This window comes from Lynx canadensis, chromosome B2 (assembly GCF_007474595.2).
Source record: "Lynx canadensis isolate LIC74 chromosome B2, mLynCan4.pri.v2, whole genome shotgun sequence".
Classification (NCBI taxonomy): Eukaryota; Metazoa; Chordata; class Mammalia; order Carnivora; family Felidae; genus Lynx; species Lynx canadensis.
In genome coordinates, this window is record NC_044307.1 from 137,908,608 (window position 1) to 137,930,062 (window position 21,455).

At 38.9% G+C, this 21,455-nt stretch overlaps 1 protein-coding gene across 1 annotated transcript in view; it reads right to left on the minus strand.

Annotated features, from left to right (window-relative positions):
- Positions 1–21,455, minus strand: part of SYNE1 (spectrin repeat containing nuclear envelope protein 1) — a 480,852-nt gene that overhangs the window by 289,170 nt on the left and 170,227 nt on the right. Inside the window, 13 exon segments of the mRNA XM_030316617.2 lie at positions 2,393–2,421; positions 2,424–2,511; positions 3,283–3,474; positions 5,012–5,179; positions 8,425–8,589; positions 10,240–10,348; positions 10,967–11,175; positions 11,377–11,535; positions 13,716–13,850; positions 15,452–15,616; positions 15,918–16,076; positions 18,261–18,434; positions 21,153–21,296. Coding sequence (XP_030172477.1) covers positions 2,393–2,421; positions 2,424–2,511; positions 3,283–3,474; positions 5,012–5,179; positions 8,425–8,589; positions 10,240–10,348; positions 10,967–11,175; positions 11,377–11,535; positions 13,716–13,850; positions 15,452–15,616; positions 15,918–16,076; positions 18,261–18,434; positions 21,153–21,296 — 1,896 coding nt within the window.

Here is a 21,455-nt window from a genome sequence, read left to right on the forward strand (position 1 = left end):
AGATTCGGTTGTGAGACTGTGAATTCCATCATAATCTCTCAGAATCCCAAGAACAGAATCAAACTATAAATAGTATCCACTCCCCCTCCTGGTGATTCCAGAGCCCAGGAAAAATCATGGAGAAAGTGGAATTATGTTGCAAATGCTTACATGCCCTCCATCGAGAGCCTTCTGTAGGAGCTATGCATTGGGAAAGAACAATGCGAGGAGGAATCCAAAGGACAGAACGATGTTGACTGAAACCAAATTAAGCCAAAATAGAATAATGTTAAAGGCTTTATCTCTAAGTCCTAAGAGAAAACATATGAGTGGCAGTAGGATACAGCAGGAAAGGACAGACTCTGGAGTCAGTCAGGTCTGGAGTTGAAACCACGCTCTATCCTTCACTAGCCATGTGATCTTGGGTCACAGAACTCTGAATTTTCATTTCCTCATCAGTAAAGCCTTGCTGTGAAGAATAAACATGGTATTGCTGTGAACTCCCTACCACACGCTGGTGGACAGAAAGCACTCAAGTCTTTAGCACAACCACTCAAGGGCTACAACTGGAATGAACGCTGTATTAACAATGTCAAGTGAGCAAAGAGTGGAGGACAATTATTCTAGATGACGTGTTTGTGTAACAGCACATATCAAACAGTAAAGTAGCCTCAGTTTTTCAATGAAAAATCTAGTAGCTAAAGGTTTATTCTCTGGACTCAGACTTCTGAGGTTTTATTCCCAAACCTTACCAGTTAGTAATCCTGAGATCTTGGACAAAATCATTAACACCTTTGTTCCTTGTATTTCCTCATTATCCAACAGGACTCAAAATGATACCTATTTCTCAGGACTGTTTTGTAGATTAAAGATGGTAACATCAAGTGATTAGACAAGCATGTGTATACATTCAATAAATGTAACTCACATTATTAAATCAATCCCAAACCATACTGGCTAAGGAAGATTTTAATAATAACACTAAAAAGGGTTATACTTGTTTCATCTACCGCTGATACACAAATTCAAAGGAATTAGAGCCACAGGGTATCAGAAGTGCTGGATGGAATCTGGGCAAAACACCTCCATGATAATTAACCCCCAGAATCTGTTTGTATTTATAAAAGATACCTGATATAGTTTTAATATATAAAATAATTAAAATTAAAAATTAAAATTAAAAGTGATGTTCTCTTTAATGGCTGATGAAAATAATACAGAATTGAAAAAATCTGTGGCTTATAAGACTTTAAACTCCTCAGTGAGTTAATGATACAAGAAATAATACCAAAATGGCAGTGATGAGAGGACACAGAAGCCCTTTCTGGTAAGAGAAAAGAAGCACAGGGATTACTTGTTATTAACAATGAACATGAGTCTTCTTCTTATACATTGGCTAACACATTTCTTTACTAACTCAGTCATTCTATTAACCCAAAACATGTGCAAAAAGACCGAAAGAGCCCGTACAACTCTCTAAATACTTCCTACAATTTATTGGTCTACTCTGAGCATCTAAGATATTTGAGCTTATAGGCTTGATCTCATGAAGCACCCCACTAAATATTCTCTGTTGGATGTCCACTGGAGCCTCAACCTCAGTCTGTCCTTAAACTGTGTCAGTCATCTTCCTCAACTGACAGCTACTCCTTCAAGTTCCTGTCTCACTCTCATTGCGTTTGTTAGGCTCAGAACCTTGGGGATCCTCATCTTTTCCTTTACTCTCTGTCTCTTGCGTCCATTACCACTGCCATCTCCATTACCCTGACTCATGTTCATGTTAATACGCACACGCAATAACTTTCTAATTGGATCTCATGACACCAGTCTACACCCTTTCAATTTTCTTAAAAACACTTAAAAATGCATCTCCCTAAAGTACGGCTCTGATCACGTGGCTCTCTTTCTTAAAAACCTTTAAGGGCTCCATGTTGCCTAGCAAGTAATGCTTTAGACCTTCACGTGTCTTTGTGATATGGTCAACTTTCATTACAATTGTACTTGCGCCTTTCTGCTTTAAAAACCGAATTTCCATACACTTATATTTCTGCCATTTTCCCATTAGAAGAATGCTTAGTTGCAGTCCCACGCTTGCTTTTCTATGTCTTACTTGCCCTTCAAGTTTCAGTTACAAATATTATTGCCTTCAGAGAGATTTTTTCTAAATGTATCCGCCTGTGAGGGAAACGCCCATTTCCCACTTCAGTGCAAACTTTCTCTTAGTTCTTGATGTTTAAATATGATGTTTTCATGTCCCAAAGCAACTTGACCAGTGTGTTTGAAGAGGTGGAAGGTCAACAATAAGTACTGATTACATGAATAATTATAATAATTAATAGTAACAAGGAATAGAAACACAGCTTTTTCTTCTGAATAATGAGTACCATGGGATTGCATAGTCATATTGATATACCTTTGTCTGTTCCAATTCTGAAGATAACTTTCCAAACTGCTAAAACTCAAAAAGCGCTCATGGCTGGAACCTGTTTGAAAAAGGTATCTGACCACTGTCTCTTTGTTTGTTTCAAATCGCTCCACTTTCTTAATGTGACCTAAATTTGAAAAAAAATAAACATATCATGTTATGGATTATCAAAGCATGTCACAAAATACTGTTCACATTTCCATTCATTTGTTAGGCTGTCAACTTCCAGTTAATTCTCTTCATATTTCATGCGGTTATGCTGAACAAAGATGATCTTAATGTCTCCTATAAGAATTTCACTCTGAGTTTCAATTCACCTACAAAAATCGGATGTGTAGACTAGCACCCTGAGTTTTCTACCAGCTGTAAAGTCCTATGAATCTAAGGATATTGTTCAAAATGCAGATAAGGGATAAAGGAAAAGAGAGCCTCCCAGTCTCTTTCAAAAAAAGAAAAATAATAGGGAGAAAGAGAAGAGAGGGGAGTGGGGTAGTGAATGAGCAGATAGCAACTCTTCAGAAACTTTTTAAAAGTGTCAAGATCACAACAAAGCATAAACATATGGCTGCTGGACTGCACAGAAAAGTGAAACGATCCAGTGTTAATTCCTGGATTCGGACAAGTGTGGATTAAAATTCTGGCTTTGTTACTGATCGCGGCTCTGTGACTTTTGTGAAAGTCCTCAATCCCTTTCTTTTTAAGCTTCCATGTGGGCAAAATGTGCTAATTCTAATACCCATCTAATAAGGTTAATGTGACGATTAAGAGAGATAACTCATGTTAAAAAACTTAACACGGCCCTGGAACATCAGAGGCGGGAACAAACGTTCGCTCCCACTAGAAGGAGACATCATTTGTGACCCGGAAGTTAACACCACCCTAGACTTCCGGTCTCCTACCTGGATGCGGCGTTCCTGCTTCTCCCTGCTGTGCTCCATGCTGTCCAGGGTGCTCTCCAGCTTCCGCAGCTCGTCCCGGACTTGGCCGGGCATCCCACCTTCTCCCTGCTGAGCCTGTGCTATCTGCTGCTGCACGTCTCTCTTCTTCGCAGAAATCCTCTTTGTCTTTTGCTGGAAGCATTTGTTCAACAGATGGGGATAAATGTTACTCACTGGGCGGCTAAGCAGGGACAGAAACACCAGCACTCTAGCAGAGGTGCAGAAAGGTAAAACCTCTCGGCAGTGTGGGGCCAAACTGTATTTCAAAAGTGAACTTGAACAGTTAAAATGGCAATGGGGACTCTATGTTGATCAAAATGGACATTATTTGTAAATATTTTGTGTTCTTAATGATAAACAATACAATTAATTTGGTCTTGGGTGTTTTAACTGCGGACAAATTTAAACATTTCACATTTTGTGTAGAAGGCGGGCCCTTTCCTCCGGAAGGAATTTGGTGAAACTATTCATTTGACCTGATTCTCCTTAAAGAATTATTTTTTGCCCCAAATCACAAAGTCTCAACTCTAATTTTTTTAAGTCATTAATGCTGTAAAAATGCTGATATTAAGAGATTTAACTCTGGGGTATATTCAGATTGATAAACCTGCCGAGATATTTTGGGAAAGCTATGTTTTAAAATAAACTTTTTATTGAAATATAATGTACAAACCTCAAATCCATAGCTTATGAATTTTCACAAAGTAAACAAAGGCATATATCCAAGCATGTGATCCAAGAAATGTGAACAGTTTTAAAATATTAATGTAAATATCTGTAATCTCACATTTCTCTGACTTAAACTGACACTCAAACACAACTTTTACCATGATTGAGACTAGTGTAATACCAAGCATTATGTTTTCTTGTGCTCACAGCCTTTTTATAATTATTAAATAAATCTATAAAGCCTAGAGACTGCAGTTTTACATGTTCATATATATATATATATACACACACACACACACACTCTTAATGCAACTTCCATGTTTATATATCATATATAAAATTAGCTAACATTTTGCTATACGTTAAGTTAGCCAGAATTTTGTTATTAAAATATTTGATTTGAATCATTCTTCTACTATTGAGTTTGGCAAGTAAGTTGGCTCAAATTGTTTATTATCAATACATGTACCAGAATTTCTTTACTTCCAGTTCTAATCCTTCATAAGAGGATACTATTCTGAAAAGTCTGGTACTTCATGTGCTTTATAATTTTCCAAACTGAGATGTATTCAAAGTTGTAAATTGAAGAGCAGGATTTTAACCTTATGACAAAGAATAGTGATCTTAAATATGAAGCACTTTATCTCTATGCTTTCCTTCTCTGTTACGAAAAGGACAAGTGAGCAAGTTTTATGAAGGTTTTCATAACTCACTCAATCAGCTTTCTCTCTATAATATTCCTTGAACTTTTTGATATCATTCAATCACTTGGGCTAGGAATTTATCTTGCAGGCTCTTCTGAAATGGCTAATACTGGACAGAGAACAGAGGTATCAAGTTTCTGTTTTGTTTTGTTTTTTTTTTAACCATTCAAGTGGATTCCTTCCTGCACCCCCTTCCCTTTGCCCTCATCCTGTGGACGTACATTTCCCTTGATCTCTCTGGCTCTGTCAGTGACTAATGAACTTCACATAAGTGCCTTGGATAAAGCGCGTCCTACCTGGTGATGAAGAAGTAATTGCTGTGCTTCAAACAGATTTTCAGTGTCCAAGATCTTCTCAGCTTGCTCCTGGACTTCTTTAGAGTCAGAAATCAACTCTCCAAGGGAACTTTTGACTATTTCTTTGTACTGGACACAGTCCCCAAAGTTGCTTAACATCTTTTCAACCTAGATTTTCATGAAAAATTGTAACTCATATGATGCTCATGTAATCTTAAAGATTTTAAGAATACATGTAAAGTCTATCTCAAGAACTTAAAATATATACACAGATCTCTAACTTTTATTCTTTCATATACTTTTGAGGTTTATTTAGTTATTAGTAAACTGACATTTATGTGAATTGCAAGCCTCATTTGAGGTGGGCTCTGTGCCCACTCAACCTGGCAATTGAGGCAGGATGACAAAAGTGGGTATATTGTAGCTATTATCTCCTGGATCCCTTTGATTACAATCCCATGACTGAAATCCAATTATAAGTTATAAAAGTGCATTATAAGAAAGTTGAATCCACCCTATTCAAAGTAATTAGAGAAAAAGTTTGGGGGGGGGTATTAAAAGAATATTTATTGAAAATGCAATTCCAGTATTTTTACATAACCATAACATAAGTTCTATTTTGTGGCTATGTAGTGAATTCTTTTTCCTAAATTTAAGCTTTCTCTTCTGTTTAATTTCTGCTTCCTCTAGTTCAGTGTCACCAGCATCTTTTCCTTTCCAAGCCAGTCGTTTCTCCAGCTTCACTAAGATTTTCACGTTGTGTACCATTTGTGTTCCACAGAAGCTTTCAGTTTCTCTTTCTCTAATTTATCTTTTTCTTTGACCTGCTTCTGCTCTGAGTTTGGCCCAGGTAACCTGAGTGTGCTATTTTTCCAAACAAAGCAATAAGACCCATGAAAACCACAAACTTCAGATCTCAGTAAATCACAGCTCTTGTGGAAAAGAAGTGATTCACCATTACATATTGTCCAATCTACCCACAGCCTTTTTTGCCTTACATTGGACAATCACAAACACTTCGTGTTCAACAATAATTTAAATGCTAATGGATTGATAATCACAGGATGCACTGAATGTGTCAATCCATCTTTTAATATAAATCTTTACATGAACAACATGAATGTTTTCCATTATTCTTTCTTTGCTTTTACTAGTGATGAAGTAACATATAAAGTATGAATATAAACTATGCAGAAGTTTAAGGTAGATGATGTGTGCAAGCATAATGTGTCTATTGTTAGAGATAGATTTTTGCTACAAGTCCCGTGGGCAATGTCATGAGAGTACTTAGAGGATACAGTAAATAAATGGGTTTGGTAAAGTGTTAGGGAGACTGATAATTTCTAATTTTAAAGGCTGCCAAAGTGTTTTATGTGTGTGTGTGTGGGTGGAACAAAATATAAACTCATCTATCGATGTAACTAAAACTATTTGTTAGGTCTTGGATCAAAGATCACTGGCACATATATTTATTTTTTAAAACTGTAACCATTATTTTTGCCCTTACCAGCTTCTTTTTTTTTTTTTTTTTTAATTTTTTTTTCAACGTTTTTTATTTATTTTGGGACAGAGAGAGACAGAGCATGAACGGGGGAGGGGCAGAGAGAGAGGGAGACACAGAATCGGAAACAGGCTCCAGGCTCCGAGCCATCAGCCCAGAGCCTGACGCGGGGCTCGAACTCACGGACCGTGAGATCGTGACCTGGCTGAAGTCGGACGCTTAAACCGACTGCGCCACCCAGGCGCCACCACCAGCTTCTTTATCAAAGAAAGAATAGAGAAGAATGATGTCAGAATTTTACTTAAAGTATGGCAGTGGCACCAACTAGACTATTGTCATGAAAGATGGTTATCAAAAGGATTGAAATAACTCATGTTCCAAAATTTGACTAATGCTATCACTCTTTTCAATTAGTCAAAAATTCTTAAGAAAACTGACACATAATATCAAAATTTTCACATAAAACTAAAATCACATGCAGTTCAGAGTATTTTGAGCTTACGAAAATTCACTGCTAGAGTCTCAAACAGATCTACATGCATTGAAAATATAAAAGGTTAGTTGATCAACTGTTAGATTAAGGACATCTACAGAGAATTCCAATCTTTAGCATCAGGGAACTTAAGCCATCCAGATGATCATTTTTCCATGCAAGTTTATAAATGACTTTAAAGAAATAATAGTAACAGTCTATTCAACTTTCCATCTTACATTATCTTCGCGTGCACAAACTCATTAGACTTGCATGGCATCTGGTCAGTGAAAATGTTCTTGCTGAGGGTAGAAAGGGCCCTACCAGAAATGAAGGAGATAGGTTTGTGTATTTTAAATCCACAGAGGAATATAAACACTTGAAACGTATTAATAAGAAGTTTAAAATGAGTAGCTCTTGGGACGCCTGGGTGGCTCAGTCGGTTGAGCATTGACTTCAGCTCAGGTCATGATCTTGCAGTCTGTGAATTTGAGACCTGCATCAGCCTCTGTGCTGATAGCTCAGAGCCTGGAGCCTGCTTCAAATTCGTGTCTCCCCCTCTCTGTGCCCCTCCTCCATTCACGCTCTGTCTCTCTGTCGCTCTCTCTCAAATAAACATTAAAAAAAAAGTTATTTTAAATGAGTAGGTCTTGCATAAAATAGATTTTACTGGTCTGTTAAATGGAATATTTTATTATTATCAACTATTGGTTATTAAGCATTTACCGTCAGGCACTGAGTATAGGTGCTATAGTAATAGTATAGGCACTAGTAGGTTTTATTTTTTTATTTTTTAATTTTTTTAACGCTTATTTATTTTTGAGACAGAGAGAGACAGAGCATGAACGGGGGAGGGGCAGAGAGAGAGGGAGACACAGAATCAGAAGCAGGCTCCAGGCTCTGAGCTATCAGCCCAGAGCCCAACGCGGGGCTCGAACTCACAGACCGCGAGATCGTGACCTGAGCTGAAGTCGGACGCTTAACCGACTGAGCCACCCAGGCGCCCCGGCACTAGTAGGTTTTATAAGAAAGAAATCAAGGCCCAGAAATGTTAAATGACAAGGTCAAGATTACATAGGAAGCAGACTATCAGAGTTAAATTCTAACCTTGGGTTTGTTGAACTCCCAAGCCTGTGTACCTAACCTCTATAATATAGCTTCAACTGACCATGAACCAACGCTTTTAGTAAGGGTAAAAAGTGTGGATCTGATAAGCTTTATACTTAGATACAGGTTATTATTCTGAATTAACATATCCAAGAATGACACCAACCGTAATTCAAACATCTTCCCCACCAATCTTCATATGAATAAGTATCTTCACTACTGTGTTTCAACTATACTTTATATAATTACTTCTTAAACCACAACCCAAAGTAAAAGAGCCTTCCAGATTTCTCACCCAGAACTGTCTATTTAGAGTATGAGTAAATGGTATACCTCTGACAACAAAGCTATGAGAGCCTTGAAAGAACTAGATAATTTTGCCAACTCATCTCCTTGCTTTTGGGCTTCATTCTCAGAAGAAACTTCAATTAAAATTTTAAGTCTGGATTTCAGCCAGTTGAGAGTCTCGCCCTTTGTGGTAACACCATTTCTGATCTCCTGGAATGAAAGAACAGTTTTGATGAGCAAAATACATTGTGAATCAAGAAAGGACTCAGCCTAAGAAAGTTCATACGGTGGAGGTAGGAGAACCAGGCATTTGTTCATCAGTAGAGTGGCTGCTGATTTCACTTTTCGTTTACATCTTTAAGGAAAGTCCCTAAGTGCTAGGAAAACAAAAAACAAAAAACAAAAAACTTTCCCAATGTCAAAACCTGATATGTAAAATCGAACCTCTCATAACAAAAAGCTAACTAGATGCTTAGTTCATAACTAGGTGGTCATATATCTATAGATATTCCTTTGATCACAAATAAAAATGCCTCTAAAAGTACTATAGAAAAATATGTGATACCAAAATTGGAAATTATATATTATCTTATTTTCTGTTAGCTGGAAGGAATATGATATTTTTAGAAAAAGAAAAAAAAAGGTTGAAAGAGCCCTTTTTTTAATGAGCTGATTTCTTTTTGTTTGAAGAGTTTAGTTGTTGAATATTATTATGGATGCCCTAAAAATTGATTTTAACTTAACTGACTTAGATTCTATGCCTCATTTTTGTGACTTTATTGAAGTCAGTTCTCCAGATAGTAGGATGTGCAAATAGGAGCACAGCTCTAATCCAGGAAGGGAGGGCTTACTGGCCAGGACAAGGCCAGAAATATTCTGGGGCCTCGGCCCTTGTAAGGTCTGGGAACTGTGGGAGGGATGATCTGGGAAGCCTCTCCCTCCTACACACGCTCCGGGTGCATGAGGAAACCCAAGGTGCTGCTACAGAGGACCTTCCAGGGCACATTCACACAAACAGAAAATGACCAGTTCCACAACCAAGCGATCTCTTCATTCTAAGATGTGAATTTTTTTTTTGGTACTATATAATAGCAACCAATGACAAATATAGATATCCTCCTATGGGTAGAGCATGACATTATTGAGGATCTCTAGCATTTACAGGGATTATAAATTTACTAGAAAAACGTGGACCTCAGAAGATAGGAATAGAAAGGAAACACGTTCTCATTAACAGCTACTATGTGACTTGCATGAGCTCAAAACGCTGAAAGATAAGGATTTGCACAATGGCGTGTGCCTATAAGACAGAATAGGCCATGCTAAGGAGGAGGAGGTTGCTGTGGTCATTCACAGGATGCGAACTGGGGTTCAGGCTTGAGGTTCTGTCCGCTGGCTCCGTTTATCAGGCTGTACCCACGCTCACAGAGCTGATCCGATCCAGACTGAATGTGACATGAGAAATGATGCTTAGAGACCTTGCCCAATTCCCTCATTCTGTGAGCTGCCTTTGGAATGGCTGAAAATGTATAAAAACCTATAGTGTTCTTGTTTTTCCGCAACAATTCTTAAATCTCTGCTGTGTTATGTGCCCACGCATGCAATTTTCCTCTCAAGATTTCCCATTAGCTAAAGATGTATTAGAGGTACCCCTGAGTATGACTAAGTCTCAAAGCTAACAACAATTCAATAGAAAATCCTCCATACTTCTTCTCTACAGTAACATGAGGAGACTTCTTTTTAAGACAGTTTTCGAGAACTTAATTTTTTTACAGAAAGAAAAAAAATATATCATTTGTCTACCATTAATTTTCTTATTAGTGAAAATTTTCCAGTCACAAAATATGGCCCAGAACTAACCTCTACGGCATGTTTAATCTCTCCATGGTTGGCGGTATCGATGGGCTCATTCTTAAACCCTTTCAATTGTGTCTCCTTTGCAGATATCCAAGATGAGAACTCAGAAATTCTGAAATAACACAAGTATCTTCTTATTAAAGGGAGAAAATATCCCAGTGGTTAAAATACATTTTCTCTTTTGACTTTATTCATGGAAGTTTAACCATCAACTGATTAGCAAGTCAAGTAACAAATTTTCTAGGAGCTGTTCCTTTACCATGAAGCTTGGGGCAGGGGTGCCTCTGGGCACTTTTCACATAGGAGGAAAGAGAAGGCAGAGTAGATAGAGTTCAGCTAAGGAAAACGATGTGTCCCAGGGCCTGAGCACATGGAGGAAGGAAGCACCTGAGGTCTGGCCTCTTCTGTCTCCAGCAGATGGAGACAGAAACCCAGAGGCAGAGGCCCCCCCTCTAGTACTATGAGGGAACCGGGGAGCAAGGAACTGCAAATTCGCTTCAAAGAGATAACATCTGGGTCACTCACAAATAAAGTGCTTCACTCTGTTTCTGACTGACGCCCATTTTTATTAAATGAAGCATTTTTATATAAGAGCTTGGGCAAGATCGCACGATTTGATTTTCTTTATTGCTGAAGACAAAACATGCATCATTACTTGTTTTGCACTGATCTCGGAATTAACAGTATTAGGACAGGTCAGATCCGCCTCCAGAAAGAGTTCCACAACTACCTTCTAGTGTAGTCCTTCCACTTGTCCCGGTCTTCCACGAGCTTCTTGTAGGTGGTGTCAATGGCAGCTCTGAGCTCTTTGAGAGTCACGTGACAGGTTTCAGGTGTGTTCCTTACTGGGTCCCGGACGGGGAGTTTCAGACACAGTTCTTCAATAAGCTGTAACCTTTTCTCACAAAGATGATGAGGACCTTTGTCACTGAAGAAAATCTAATGAGCAATAAACATTTATATAATCCCTGTGAGGATCCACACAGTACTTTCCTATTTTCATAGAAGATTCCCATTTAATCTACTTGTATCAAGTAATTAAGCTATTTCGTGTTTTCAGACCCAAACCAAAGTACCGGCTGTATCCTTTAGGTGACAATGTGACTTGGCGTGCCCGCGCGTGGGGTGTGTGAGACGTACCCTGTGCTCCTTAATAATCTTTTCACTGCCTTCCTGGGGCACCAGCGTGGTCTCTCGATCCAGCTCAGTTCTGCATTCTTCTACAGAAGCTAGGAATCTATTCTTTTCCACATCAATCTTCAGATGAAGCAAATGATATGGGGCTTCTCCTTGAAGGTCCTACATCCCATAGGAATATTTTTAAAATATGATACCATTTCTGATTACACACATTTTCAACTGAAGTGGCAAAAACCATAAAATATTCCCTTGGGGTCCAATGTGATTTAATCACTATCGTCTGCACCTGGCCATTGTGCTTTGTACACTTCCAAGTAAGTATTGGGACCGCAATGAATCCTTTCTGCCTGGGGGGCACATGTTTCACAGGGATTATTCTATTTAATTTTTACAACAGCCTCACACAATATTAATATTCCTATTTTACAGGTCAGACCACTGAGGCTAAGGGTAAGTAGAAAAGCTAGATTTGAATCTAAATTTAAATCACGCCCTGATTCCACATACCCTCTCCCCAGCATATGTCTTTTTTAATTCTGTCAATGACCCTGTGAGATAGGAAGAACCTATATTACACTCACTACACAAAAGGCGAAGATAAGAAAACTTTTATTAGTAAAAATGCCAGAGTGAAACAGCCCACACCTGTGACTACCTGCCATGTCTCTTTCCTTAGAGCATTCCTCAAGTAAACAGGGCAGTCAGCACGCAAGCAACATGAAATGTTTTATGTTCTTTCTGATATAAGAATAAGCTATATGATTACCTTCAGGCTTACAATTATTAGTTTTAGCTAACTTGTATCCTATGGTATTTATAAATTTTTTTAATGTTTATTTATTTTTGAGAGACAGAGCACAAGCAGGGGAGGGGCACAGAGAGAGGGGGACACAGAATCCGAAGCAGGCTCCAGGCTCCGAGCTGTCAGCACAGAGCCTGACGTGGGGCTTGAACCCACGGACCTTTAGATCATGACCTGAAGTGAAGTTGGACACTTAACTGACTGAGCAGCCCAGGTACCCCTATGCTATGGTATTTAAAAGTTTACTTTTAAAATAAAATACTAAGATAACTGATGAGAAAGATGATCTGGGGCTATGGAAAGACTAGACCAGATTATATCCTAGAGAGCTTAATGTTGTGAATGTGTGTGTGTATAAAATAAATACAGCTTTCATTTAGAATCTCTATTCTATAATACATTTATGATATTTTAAGTTTTAAAGACATATTAGAAAACTTGGGTTTAAGGATTTTTTAATTTTCAAATTTAGCAAGTAAAAAATTATGTCCTTAACTGAGTTTTTCCTATGCATAGAGCTGATTTTATAGCCTATGTTACTGAGATGGAGAAAACAAAAAAATCCAGAGATTCACAAAACCTGATGGAAAGTGTTTTGGTTGCCTATCTTTCAGACCCCGTGACTTCTTCATATAACACACATGAAGTTCGCCACTCCCTGTGACCTCGTGATAGCACTGGTCACCCTGTTGCTAGAGTAGGTTTTCTCCAGGCTGGGGAAGACAGCCTTCGATTCTGAAATCGACTTCCATGTGATGAGTCCAGTGTGGGGCACTCAGGTTAGACCCGCCAAGTGGATCCCTACATCCCCAACTTCTGTGCTTTCTCTCCTGCTCTCTCTCTCTTCCAGTTCCTGTTACTCCTCCCTCCCATGTACCCCAGACCCCTGCTGCTTCTTTAAAATCCGAGCTCAAAACTAGTTACTTGATTCACTCCTTTCCACTCCCCAAGTAGGCCCACTTCTCTCTACAAAAGCTTTCATATGTATTACTTACACTTTTGGGGACTTATTATATATTGTACTTTCATTATCTGCAACTAATTATCTTCCCCACTGGACTCGAAGCTCTTTGGGGAAATGGATCATGCTATGTTCATTGCTGAGTCCTTAACTAATAAATGTTCATATTTACATTTCTGAGGTCGTAACAATCTAAACCAGATGGTAAAATCCTTGAAAACAGCAAAATGTTATTATAGTATCTCTAACATAATTTATTTAAGTGGGTTTACTGATGTTGCTGAATAAGTTAAATGCCCTTGTCATTCCTATCCCCAAACCTACGCAGGAAAAGAAAAAGAGTGCTCTTAAGTAATATGATAAAATTGATGCTACTAAAAAAATGAGAAAAACAAAATTCTCTCATACTTTATCATGCTTTATTCAAGTTCAGTTTTTTTCAGTGGGAGAAGTAACTATGGTGACCTTCCATGACTTTCTACATTTCTCTTACAATCGAACCTTAATCCCCTCATGCTCTGTCCCATCATGCATGATACGTACTTATGTCTGTGCATCCATTATGTCCTGACTCACCTTCCACTGTTTATGGAGCTTTCTAACAGCTTCCTGCAGGCCCTGCTGTTCCTGCTCAGGGAGGATGTCAGTGAGCTCGTCGCAAGCTTTCAGGAAAGCATTGAGCACTCTCTGATCCAGCTGACTGAAAAATTCCTGGCGTGGAGGGGGAGGTGGTTACGAGTGTCAGACAGAATAAAAGGCAGCATCTACACACCATACAGTCAGGCAGTCACGCCTCAAAACGAGCCCGTTAGCCAGCCAGTGCCCTCTTTAAACCTTGCTGGCAACTATGATTTTTTTTTTTTAAGGAATGAACTATAATTATCTATAGTTATGAGTCAGAAGCCACCACATCTGAAATTCAACTAGTGCTTTTCATTTTTTAGAAGGAAATATCTTTGCAGTTTTCAAATTTGGCAGAATATTCTGGAAGGCCAAGGGGCCAAAAACCTTGATTCCCTATAATAGAGTTTTCATTCCTCTCTGGTAAAGTCAGAAGAGCAGAACAGAAACTAGTGTTTAGCCTTGCAATTCCTCATACCCTAGCTGCAATGTGTCTCAGGCCCTGCTGGTTCATTATGAGCCATTTCCATCCACATCCAGGCGAATACACACGACCCCACAGGCTACGGACAGAACTGTGCCCACCGACGTCTGCCAGATTCCTATGTTGAACCCCTAACCCCCAGTGTAATGAAATTTGGAGATGAGGCCTATGGGGTGATGAGATGAGGTCATGAGGGTGGGTCCCTCATGATGGAATTAGTGCCCTTATAAGAAGAGACATCAAAGATCTTGCTCCCTATTTATCTCCGTCTTACGAGAAGAAAGTGAGAATGACCATCTACAAGCCAGGAAGAGAGTCCTCACCAAACCCAAACTGTGAGAAAATAAGTGCCCGTTGCTTAAGCACCCAGTGCATGCATAAATATATGGCACACCATGCAGATAAATACAACACGTGTGCACATCGACGCATGACCAAGTCTCACACAGACTCAGGAGTATGTCCGCGGAGATATTTTGAAACAACAGTGGTTCAAACCAGAAAGTGCCACACGGCACCACGCGTCTAAACTGAACGAGATGCTGGCTGGTCACAGACATCACGGTCAGCTGCGTCACAAATATATTGCAGTCATCATGCGGTAGTGTGGTTCATACAAATATCCACTGGAATTTCAGGGAAAATAACTCAAAGTACATGTTCTCAGAGGGGCCGTCATCTCCACTTGGCGTTGATCACTAACATTTTTAATACTGAAATGACTTAAATGAGTATGATTAACAGGAAGATGGCTTCACGATAGGACAAGCTGTGGATCAGCTACCAAACTTCAAGGCACGTGGTGTTCATACTACAATATGGAGGATTCATGAAATGAGCACAGAGACTTAGCCATCCACCTAAAATTATCTCTTAAAAAGAGTTATGTTGGTTACGTAAAAATTTCTCACCTAACAATGAATAGTCATTTGGAGAGCCTGAGTTCTATATCCTATAACTCTCTACTCCCTCAGGGACTTAGGAATGGCCAATTATAATACTGCTCATCAGTTGCCCTTGAAGTTCTTTTTGCTGCTGCCCTTTTCTTTAGATCTCATAACCTAAAATGTTTCTGCCTCCCTAACTCACCTCTTCTTCCCTGTTCTCCTCAAACACTCCGTATGAGATCGGAGCACACTTTTTACTTTTCACCCAAGACCACTTGTCCATGTCCTCAGCTCAAGTGCCCCATGAAGGATAAACTCACTGTATGTTTCTTCAGGAGGTCTTCTGGGTTCCCCTTTTCCTCCAGGCCCTCCTGAGCGATCCGTAGCACCTTCTCCAACTCTGCTCGAGACTCTTCAAATTTCTTCATCAAGCGACTATTGGTTTCCACATGTTTCTTCCAGTCTCCAATTTTCTTCACCATATTCTTGATTTAAAAAATAATCATAATGTGATGCTGCTTCCAGATTACTGAAAGCATCATTTTGTTAAAGAGTATTGTTTCTTTAAAAAAAAAAAAAACACTTGGAAGGAATACATTTCATTATGAGAGTAATCAACTCCTTTTTAACATTGATGAATATTAAGAAAACAAGTAAAATGATTGGTTCCAAACCTCAGTAGGCAAGACATTTAGCAAGAGTGGAAGCATGACACGTGATGGTTAGATGTCCTCATTCCTTGTATTTTTCCCTGGCCCGTGTCTCTATAGCACGGAGAGAGCTTACCTGGAAAGCACCGTAGGCATCTGCAATCTGTCTGTGCAGCTTCGTCTGATCAAAATGCTTTAACACACTGCTCAAGGTCACGAACTTTTGAACATTTTGACTGCCTTTCTCAATCTGCGTCATGGTTTTCTTACAGCTCTCTTGACAAGCTGACAGTTCCTACAGGGAAAGGAAACCCACAACAATAGTATTTAAAACAGTGAGAAAAAGAAGGAAAGAGAGGAACCATTACAAAACAATAAGAACAACATTATATAGCTTTTAGGCCATTAATCAGCTATAAGTAAAATCAAAAGTACAGAGAAGTGTTTCTTTTCAGAAGAGCTCAATTTGAAGCAATCACCGAAGTCAGTGCTTTTTATATAAGGCATTTAAATGTCACATTGAGCTTTTCGAGATTTTTTTATATATTTCATGCCTGTGCTATTACCATTAAGAAAATGAAAGGGCATCAAAGTTGTTATTTCTCTAGTGCCTGCTTTGTCCATCCAACTCATAGGCCTTTGGTTTACTGAGAGAACAATCACAAAATTAATCTACATATTAGGTTTTAATCTGACTAAATAAATTTAACACCCATGCACATTATACTTTACTGAAAGAGCTGCAGCAAATTACATATCATTTGTGTATCCCAAAAGGCACAGTTGAATTCCTAAGGTTCACAAGCTGTCAGTCAACCTTTCATTAACAAAACGAGGGACCCCAGACCCTAACCACAAAAGGCAACAGCCTGGTGGGTGTGGGAGGACATGTAGGTGTCACACAGTCACCGGATGAGAAGCCATGGTGACCCAGGGCTTTCCACCTCTGCTTCGTAACCTGGCATCATAGTGGTTTCTACAGTTGATAGATGCATGGAAATTAGCCCAAAGGCCAACAGTCACTTTTTGACTTGAAGCCGCCACACTATTTGCATTTTGACATCCTCAACTGCTTTGTAAAAGTATTTCAAACTGCTCATTTGGATACCGGTTTTGGGAATCTAGATGCAAATGTTAAGACCAAGGGTTTTGTTTTGTTTTGGCAAAATGGAATAAGGACACACTTCTTCCTTTTGAAGATTTAGGAGGTCAGAGAGTAACATATGTTAACAAATATATTATTAAATATTATTAGTATTATTATTACTAAACTATCAAATGTTATTTTAATTGTGGAAGGATTCTTTGGTGGCAATGTATAGTGATTTGAGAATGTGAGACACGGCAACCTGACTCAAAGTGAGAGACAATCTTTATCCAATAGGATGAGAGCCCACTAGAACAGGGTTTGGTGGTATAATCATCATGGCTCTATTATCAATAATAATAATAATAATAATAATAATAATAACTAGTTATAGAGTACGTATTATGTGCCATTGTGTGCTAAGTACATTATAGAATATCTAATGTAATCTTCACAATAAGCTCTCAACTAGGTATTATTACCTGCATTTTAAGCATAAAAGCTAATCAAGGCTTTGTAATTTGTTACATCAGATCTATGATCCAAATATCTATATGACACTTCAGATACTCTTGGCTCTTTCTACTAAGTGATGGTGACTTCCTTCCAGGAATCTTTTTCAATGAAGGCAGTGGCAAACCTTTTGCCCGTTAAGTTTCACCCTCCTCTGATGGATGGGGTCATTTGTAATAAACCACCTAAACAAGTCAATTAACTTCAAGAGAGGGAAGCTGTTCTGCAGGGAGATCTGCTTACTAAAACTGAGACAAAGAAAAATAATTATCACTCCAAACACATTCCCAGAACTTTATGATTGTATAATCTCAGAGGCAAAGAAAAGATCTCTTAAGACACAGATTATAGGGACACCTGGGTGGCTCAGTCGGTTAAGCGTCCTATTTCAGCTCAGGTCATGATCTCAGTTTGTGAGTTCGAGCCCCGCATCAGGCTCTGGGCTGAAAGCTCAGCGCCTGGAACCTGCTTCGGATTCTGTGTCTCCCTCTCTCTCTGTCTCTTCCTTTCTTATATTCTTTTGCCCTCTCTCAAAAATAAATGAGCATTAAAAAAAAAGATTTAAAAAAGACATAGATTATAGACACCAGATAGAAATATACTTTACTTTTATATATGTCTAAATACATAAAATTTTTAATTTGGTTATAAAAATTTTATCTCTATGTAAATTTACATAGATAGATACATTTTATTTTATCTCTAGTGGACAGGGTTTTCATCTTTGGACAAGATGTGTATTTTTGTTTTGAGTTGCCAGCGCTACTCTAGAAAAATGTCTCCTGTCCTAACTGAATTCCTGCCACTGTGGGCACCACCTCAGTCCCACTACACACGCTTTAAAAATAACCATGTCTCCTCACGGGGACTTTCCCTTACCTGATGTTTCTGTTTAAAAAGGGCACTGGATTGGGCTTCACGCTCGAGAACTGCCATAATTTCGTGGATTTTCGCAAGCGAGTCATAAAAGAACGTCATCTGCTTTTCCAGTTCTTCCAATGGGATCAACAGCTGCTGAGACTCATAAAGGAGTGGAGGGCAACATTCTTTGACCTTTAAAAAGACAAAAACAAAAATTCCGTCAAACGCCACTAAGTACCACAAGCTCAGGGCACTGTTCACACCTCTGAGAACATTTTCTTCAGCGAAGCCGTCATTCGGTGCTTGCAGATCTCCAAAGACTCTTATTTAATGATACTTCCTTTGTACTGTTACATTTTGATATAAAAACACAATACTACTCAATCACTGAGACAAATAAATGCCACAGAATTTTCCCAGGAAGACTCATCTAAAGGGTCCATCTGGATGGCACCCTCCCATCTAAACGAGGCTGTTAGTGAGCCAGATGGCATCGAATTCTCCTTCATAAACTGTGCAACTTATCTTCATTTCCGCCTCAAAACCTGACCTGAGATCGTTACGAATGACGTTATCTAGACTGACTTTCCAACTTTATTTTCAAGGTCTCTACAACTTGAACCCTAAACTCCGGACAGACCTGTAACTTGGCTGACTCATTCTTCCCAGACAGGCCTTGTGCTTCCCTACCTCCCCCAGCAACATGTGTCACGGCCCTCTGCCAATCATCTTAGTCACCCCAAGCGCACAAGTCATGTACCAGTTTATTTACAAAGGTTCCCAAGCCAGGGGATGTCTCCCTAGTCTGAACTGACCCAGCCTCATCTGTCACTTGTCTTTTAAAAAATGCTGTTACTTTATACCCTTGTATTACTCTTTTTTTTTTTTTTTTTTTTTTTTTTTTTTTTTTTTTTTTTTTTTTTTTTTTTTTTTTTAGAGAGAAAGAGAGCGTGCAAGCAGGGGAGAGAGAATCCCAAGCAAGCTCAATGCTGAGCGCAGAGCCCAACACGGGGTTCCATCCCATGACCCTGGGATCATGACCTGAGCCAAACTCAAGAGTCGGATCCTCAACCACTGAGACACCCAGGTGCCCCTACACTTGTATTAATATCAGCTTGATCTTCACGATGAGGCCATACGTTCCTGGAGATCAAGAGATCCATAAAGTTTCTGTCTTAACACCTTCATGTTGGAATGCAGGATCAAGTAGTTCTCTAAGAACTTCCTGTCCCCACTCATTTTACTTAGAATTGCTCCCAAAATATTATTCATACTTTTGGGAACCAACGAAAGGAAATGGAATACTTGTTAATAGACCATTCTCTTTTTTCTTAAATTATGAATATTCTCATGCTCTCAGATACACTGCCTAAAGGGTAAACTCACCAAAAGAAAGCTACTGATCTACTGCAACAAGGCTTTTCTAAAATGATTCTGAACAAAAGAGAATCTGCTAACACCTATAAAAATCAGTTGGTTTCTGGGTGCCTAGGTGGCTCAGTTGGTTAGGTATCTGACTCTTGATTTTGGCTCAGGTCACGATATCACGGTTTGTAAGACGGAGCCCCATGTTGGCCTTTGCACTGACAGCACAGAGCCTACTTGGGATTCTCTCTCTCCCCTGCTCACGTTCTCTCTCTCTCTCTGTCTCTCTCTCTCAGAATAAGTAAATAAACATCAAAATAAATAAAAATAAATTAAAAGTCAGTGTGCTTTATAAATCTTTCCTAGATACAGCTGAACACTTACTAAGATGCTACAACTGAAGCAGTAGCTTAAAAAAGCAGAATGACTTAGATGTGCTCAAAGGTGGAATCTGCTTTCTCACAGGTCACCTTAAATCATTAAACTTGGCCTCGGCTAAGATGTGCAAGCCCAAGATATGGCTCTGAAAGCTGTTTGAAGGTTATCAAATCAGTAACGTTGACTTTGAATTGTACCCAATCTTTACAGATAACATTTAACTTGAATGTTAAAAATAAAAAGAATTACAAATTAACATTCTAATATATGAATGAAGTGTTCTCTTTTTTTCAATACCATGATTCTTCCTTTTTTCCACTTATCTCATTTATTCCTCTTTTCATTAATTGCCCACTACTGACTTCATGTGGGTTATTCTCCTTCTGCTTGTTCTCTCCTAAATTACAGGTTTTTCTGCTGTCTTTTCCTCTGTTTCTCAATTGTTCATTACAAAATTTTCCTCTTCATTTATACTACCTCCCACCTCCTATTAAAAATTAATTACTGAAATGCAAACAATACCATCTGCATAAAACTCAACTTCAGGTAGATAAGAAATCCCAATGGAACCTTCCAAAGCTCTTAAGGAAAATCCCCCAATAGAACAGAAAAGTCTTATGGCCGGTGTTTAGTGTTCACTGGGTTCCCTGTACACGGGTGGCACAAGTGTATATATCTTAAGTCTAAGGTGAGCTCCGTGAGCTGAAGAGAGCAGAATTTCCACGTTCTGGGCTATTCACACAGAAAATAGCATAAATACTCTTAGAACAGTCAAATAAACCTCAATAAAAAGGACATTTGGGAACTCTTTCTCATTTAAATGTATGATCTCTTCCTCTTCCTTCCTCTTCCTTATCTCCCCCTCTTGTTGGATGACATTTCACTGACCCCTTATTTCTCCAGAAGAGACCGATCGATTTTATTAAAATAAACCTCCTAGTACTTCCAAATTCACAGAGGTATTACTTGACATCAGCTCCATAGTTTCATTTGTTAAACTTCATGACCAAGTTCCTAAATGGCAAAGTTACTAAATCAAGAATCCCAATAAACAACAAAAGGATGATCTCTTAACAGGTAAAGACTTTGCCCATGAGTGTGTTGGCCAGAGGAGGTATAGGCACGCGCAAGGCAGTGTTGGCCCCTCGCATTAACATATTTTCCCACCTTGGTTAGCTGTTCTTTGAGCCCAGACATGGTTGCAAACATTTCATTGGCTTCTTCTTGGGAGCTCTCCTTGGTAATGAGGTGTGCGGTCTTGGTAATCATCTTGTACTGAGCATCCATTACAGGCACCCGCTGCTCAATGTCCTGCAGGAGCCATTGAAACAGCTACATTACCACAACGTACATTTCCTTTTAATTTCAGAATTCTGCAGAAGGCTGAACAAAAATCAATGTGTACTGTATGAAATCCTATACTTGTAAGAAACTTTTGGAGATTCCAGTTATTGCTTTCCTTCTTTGCTA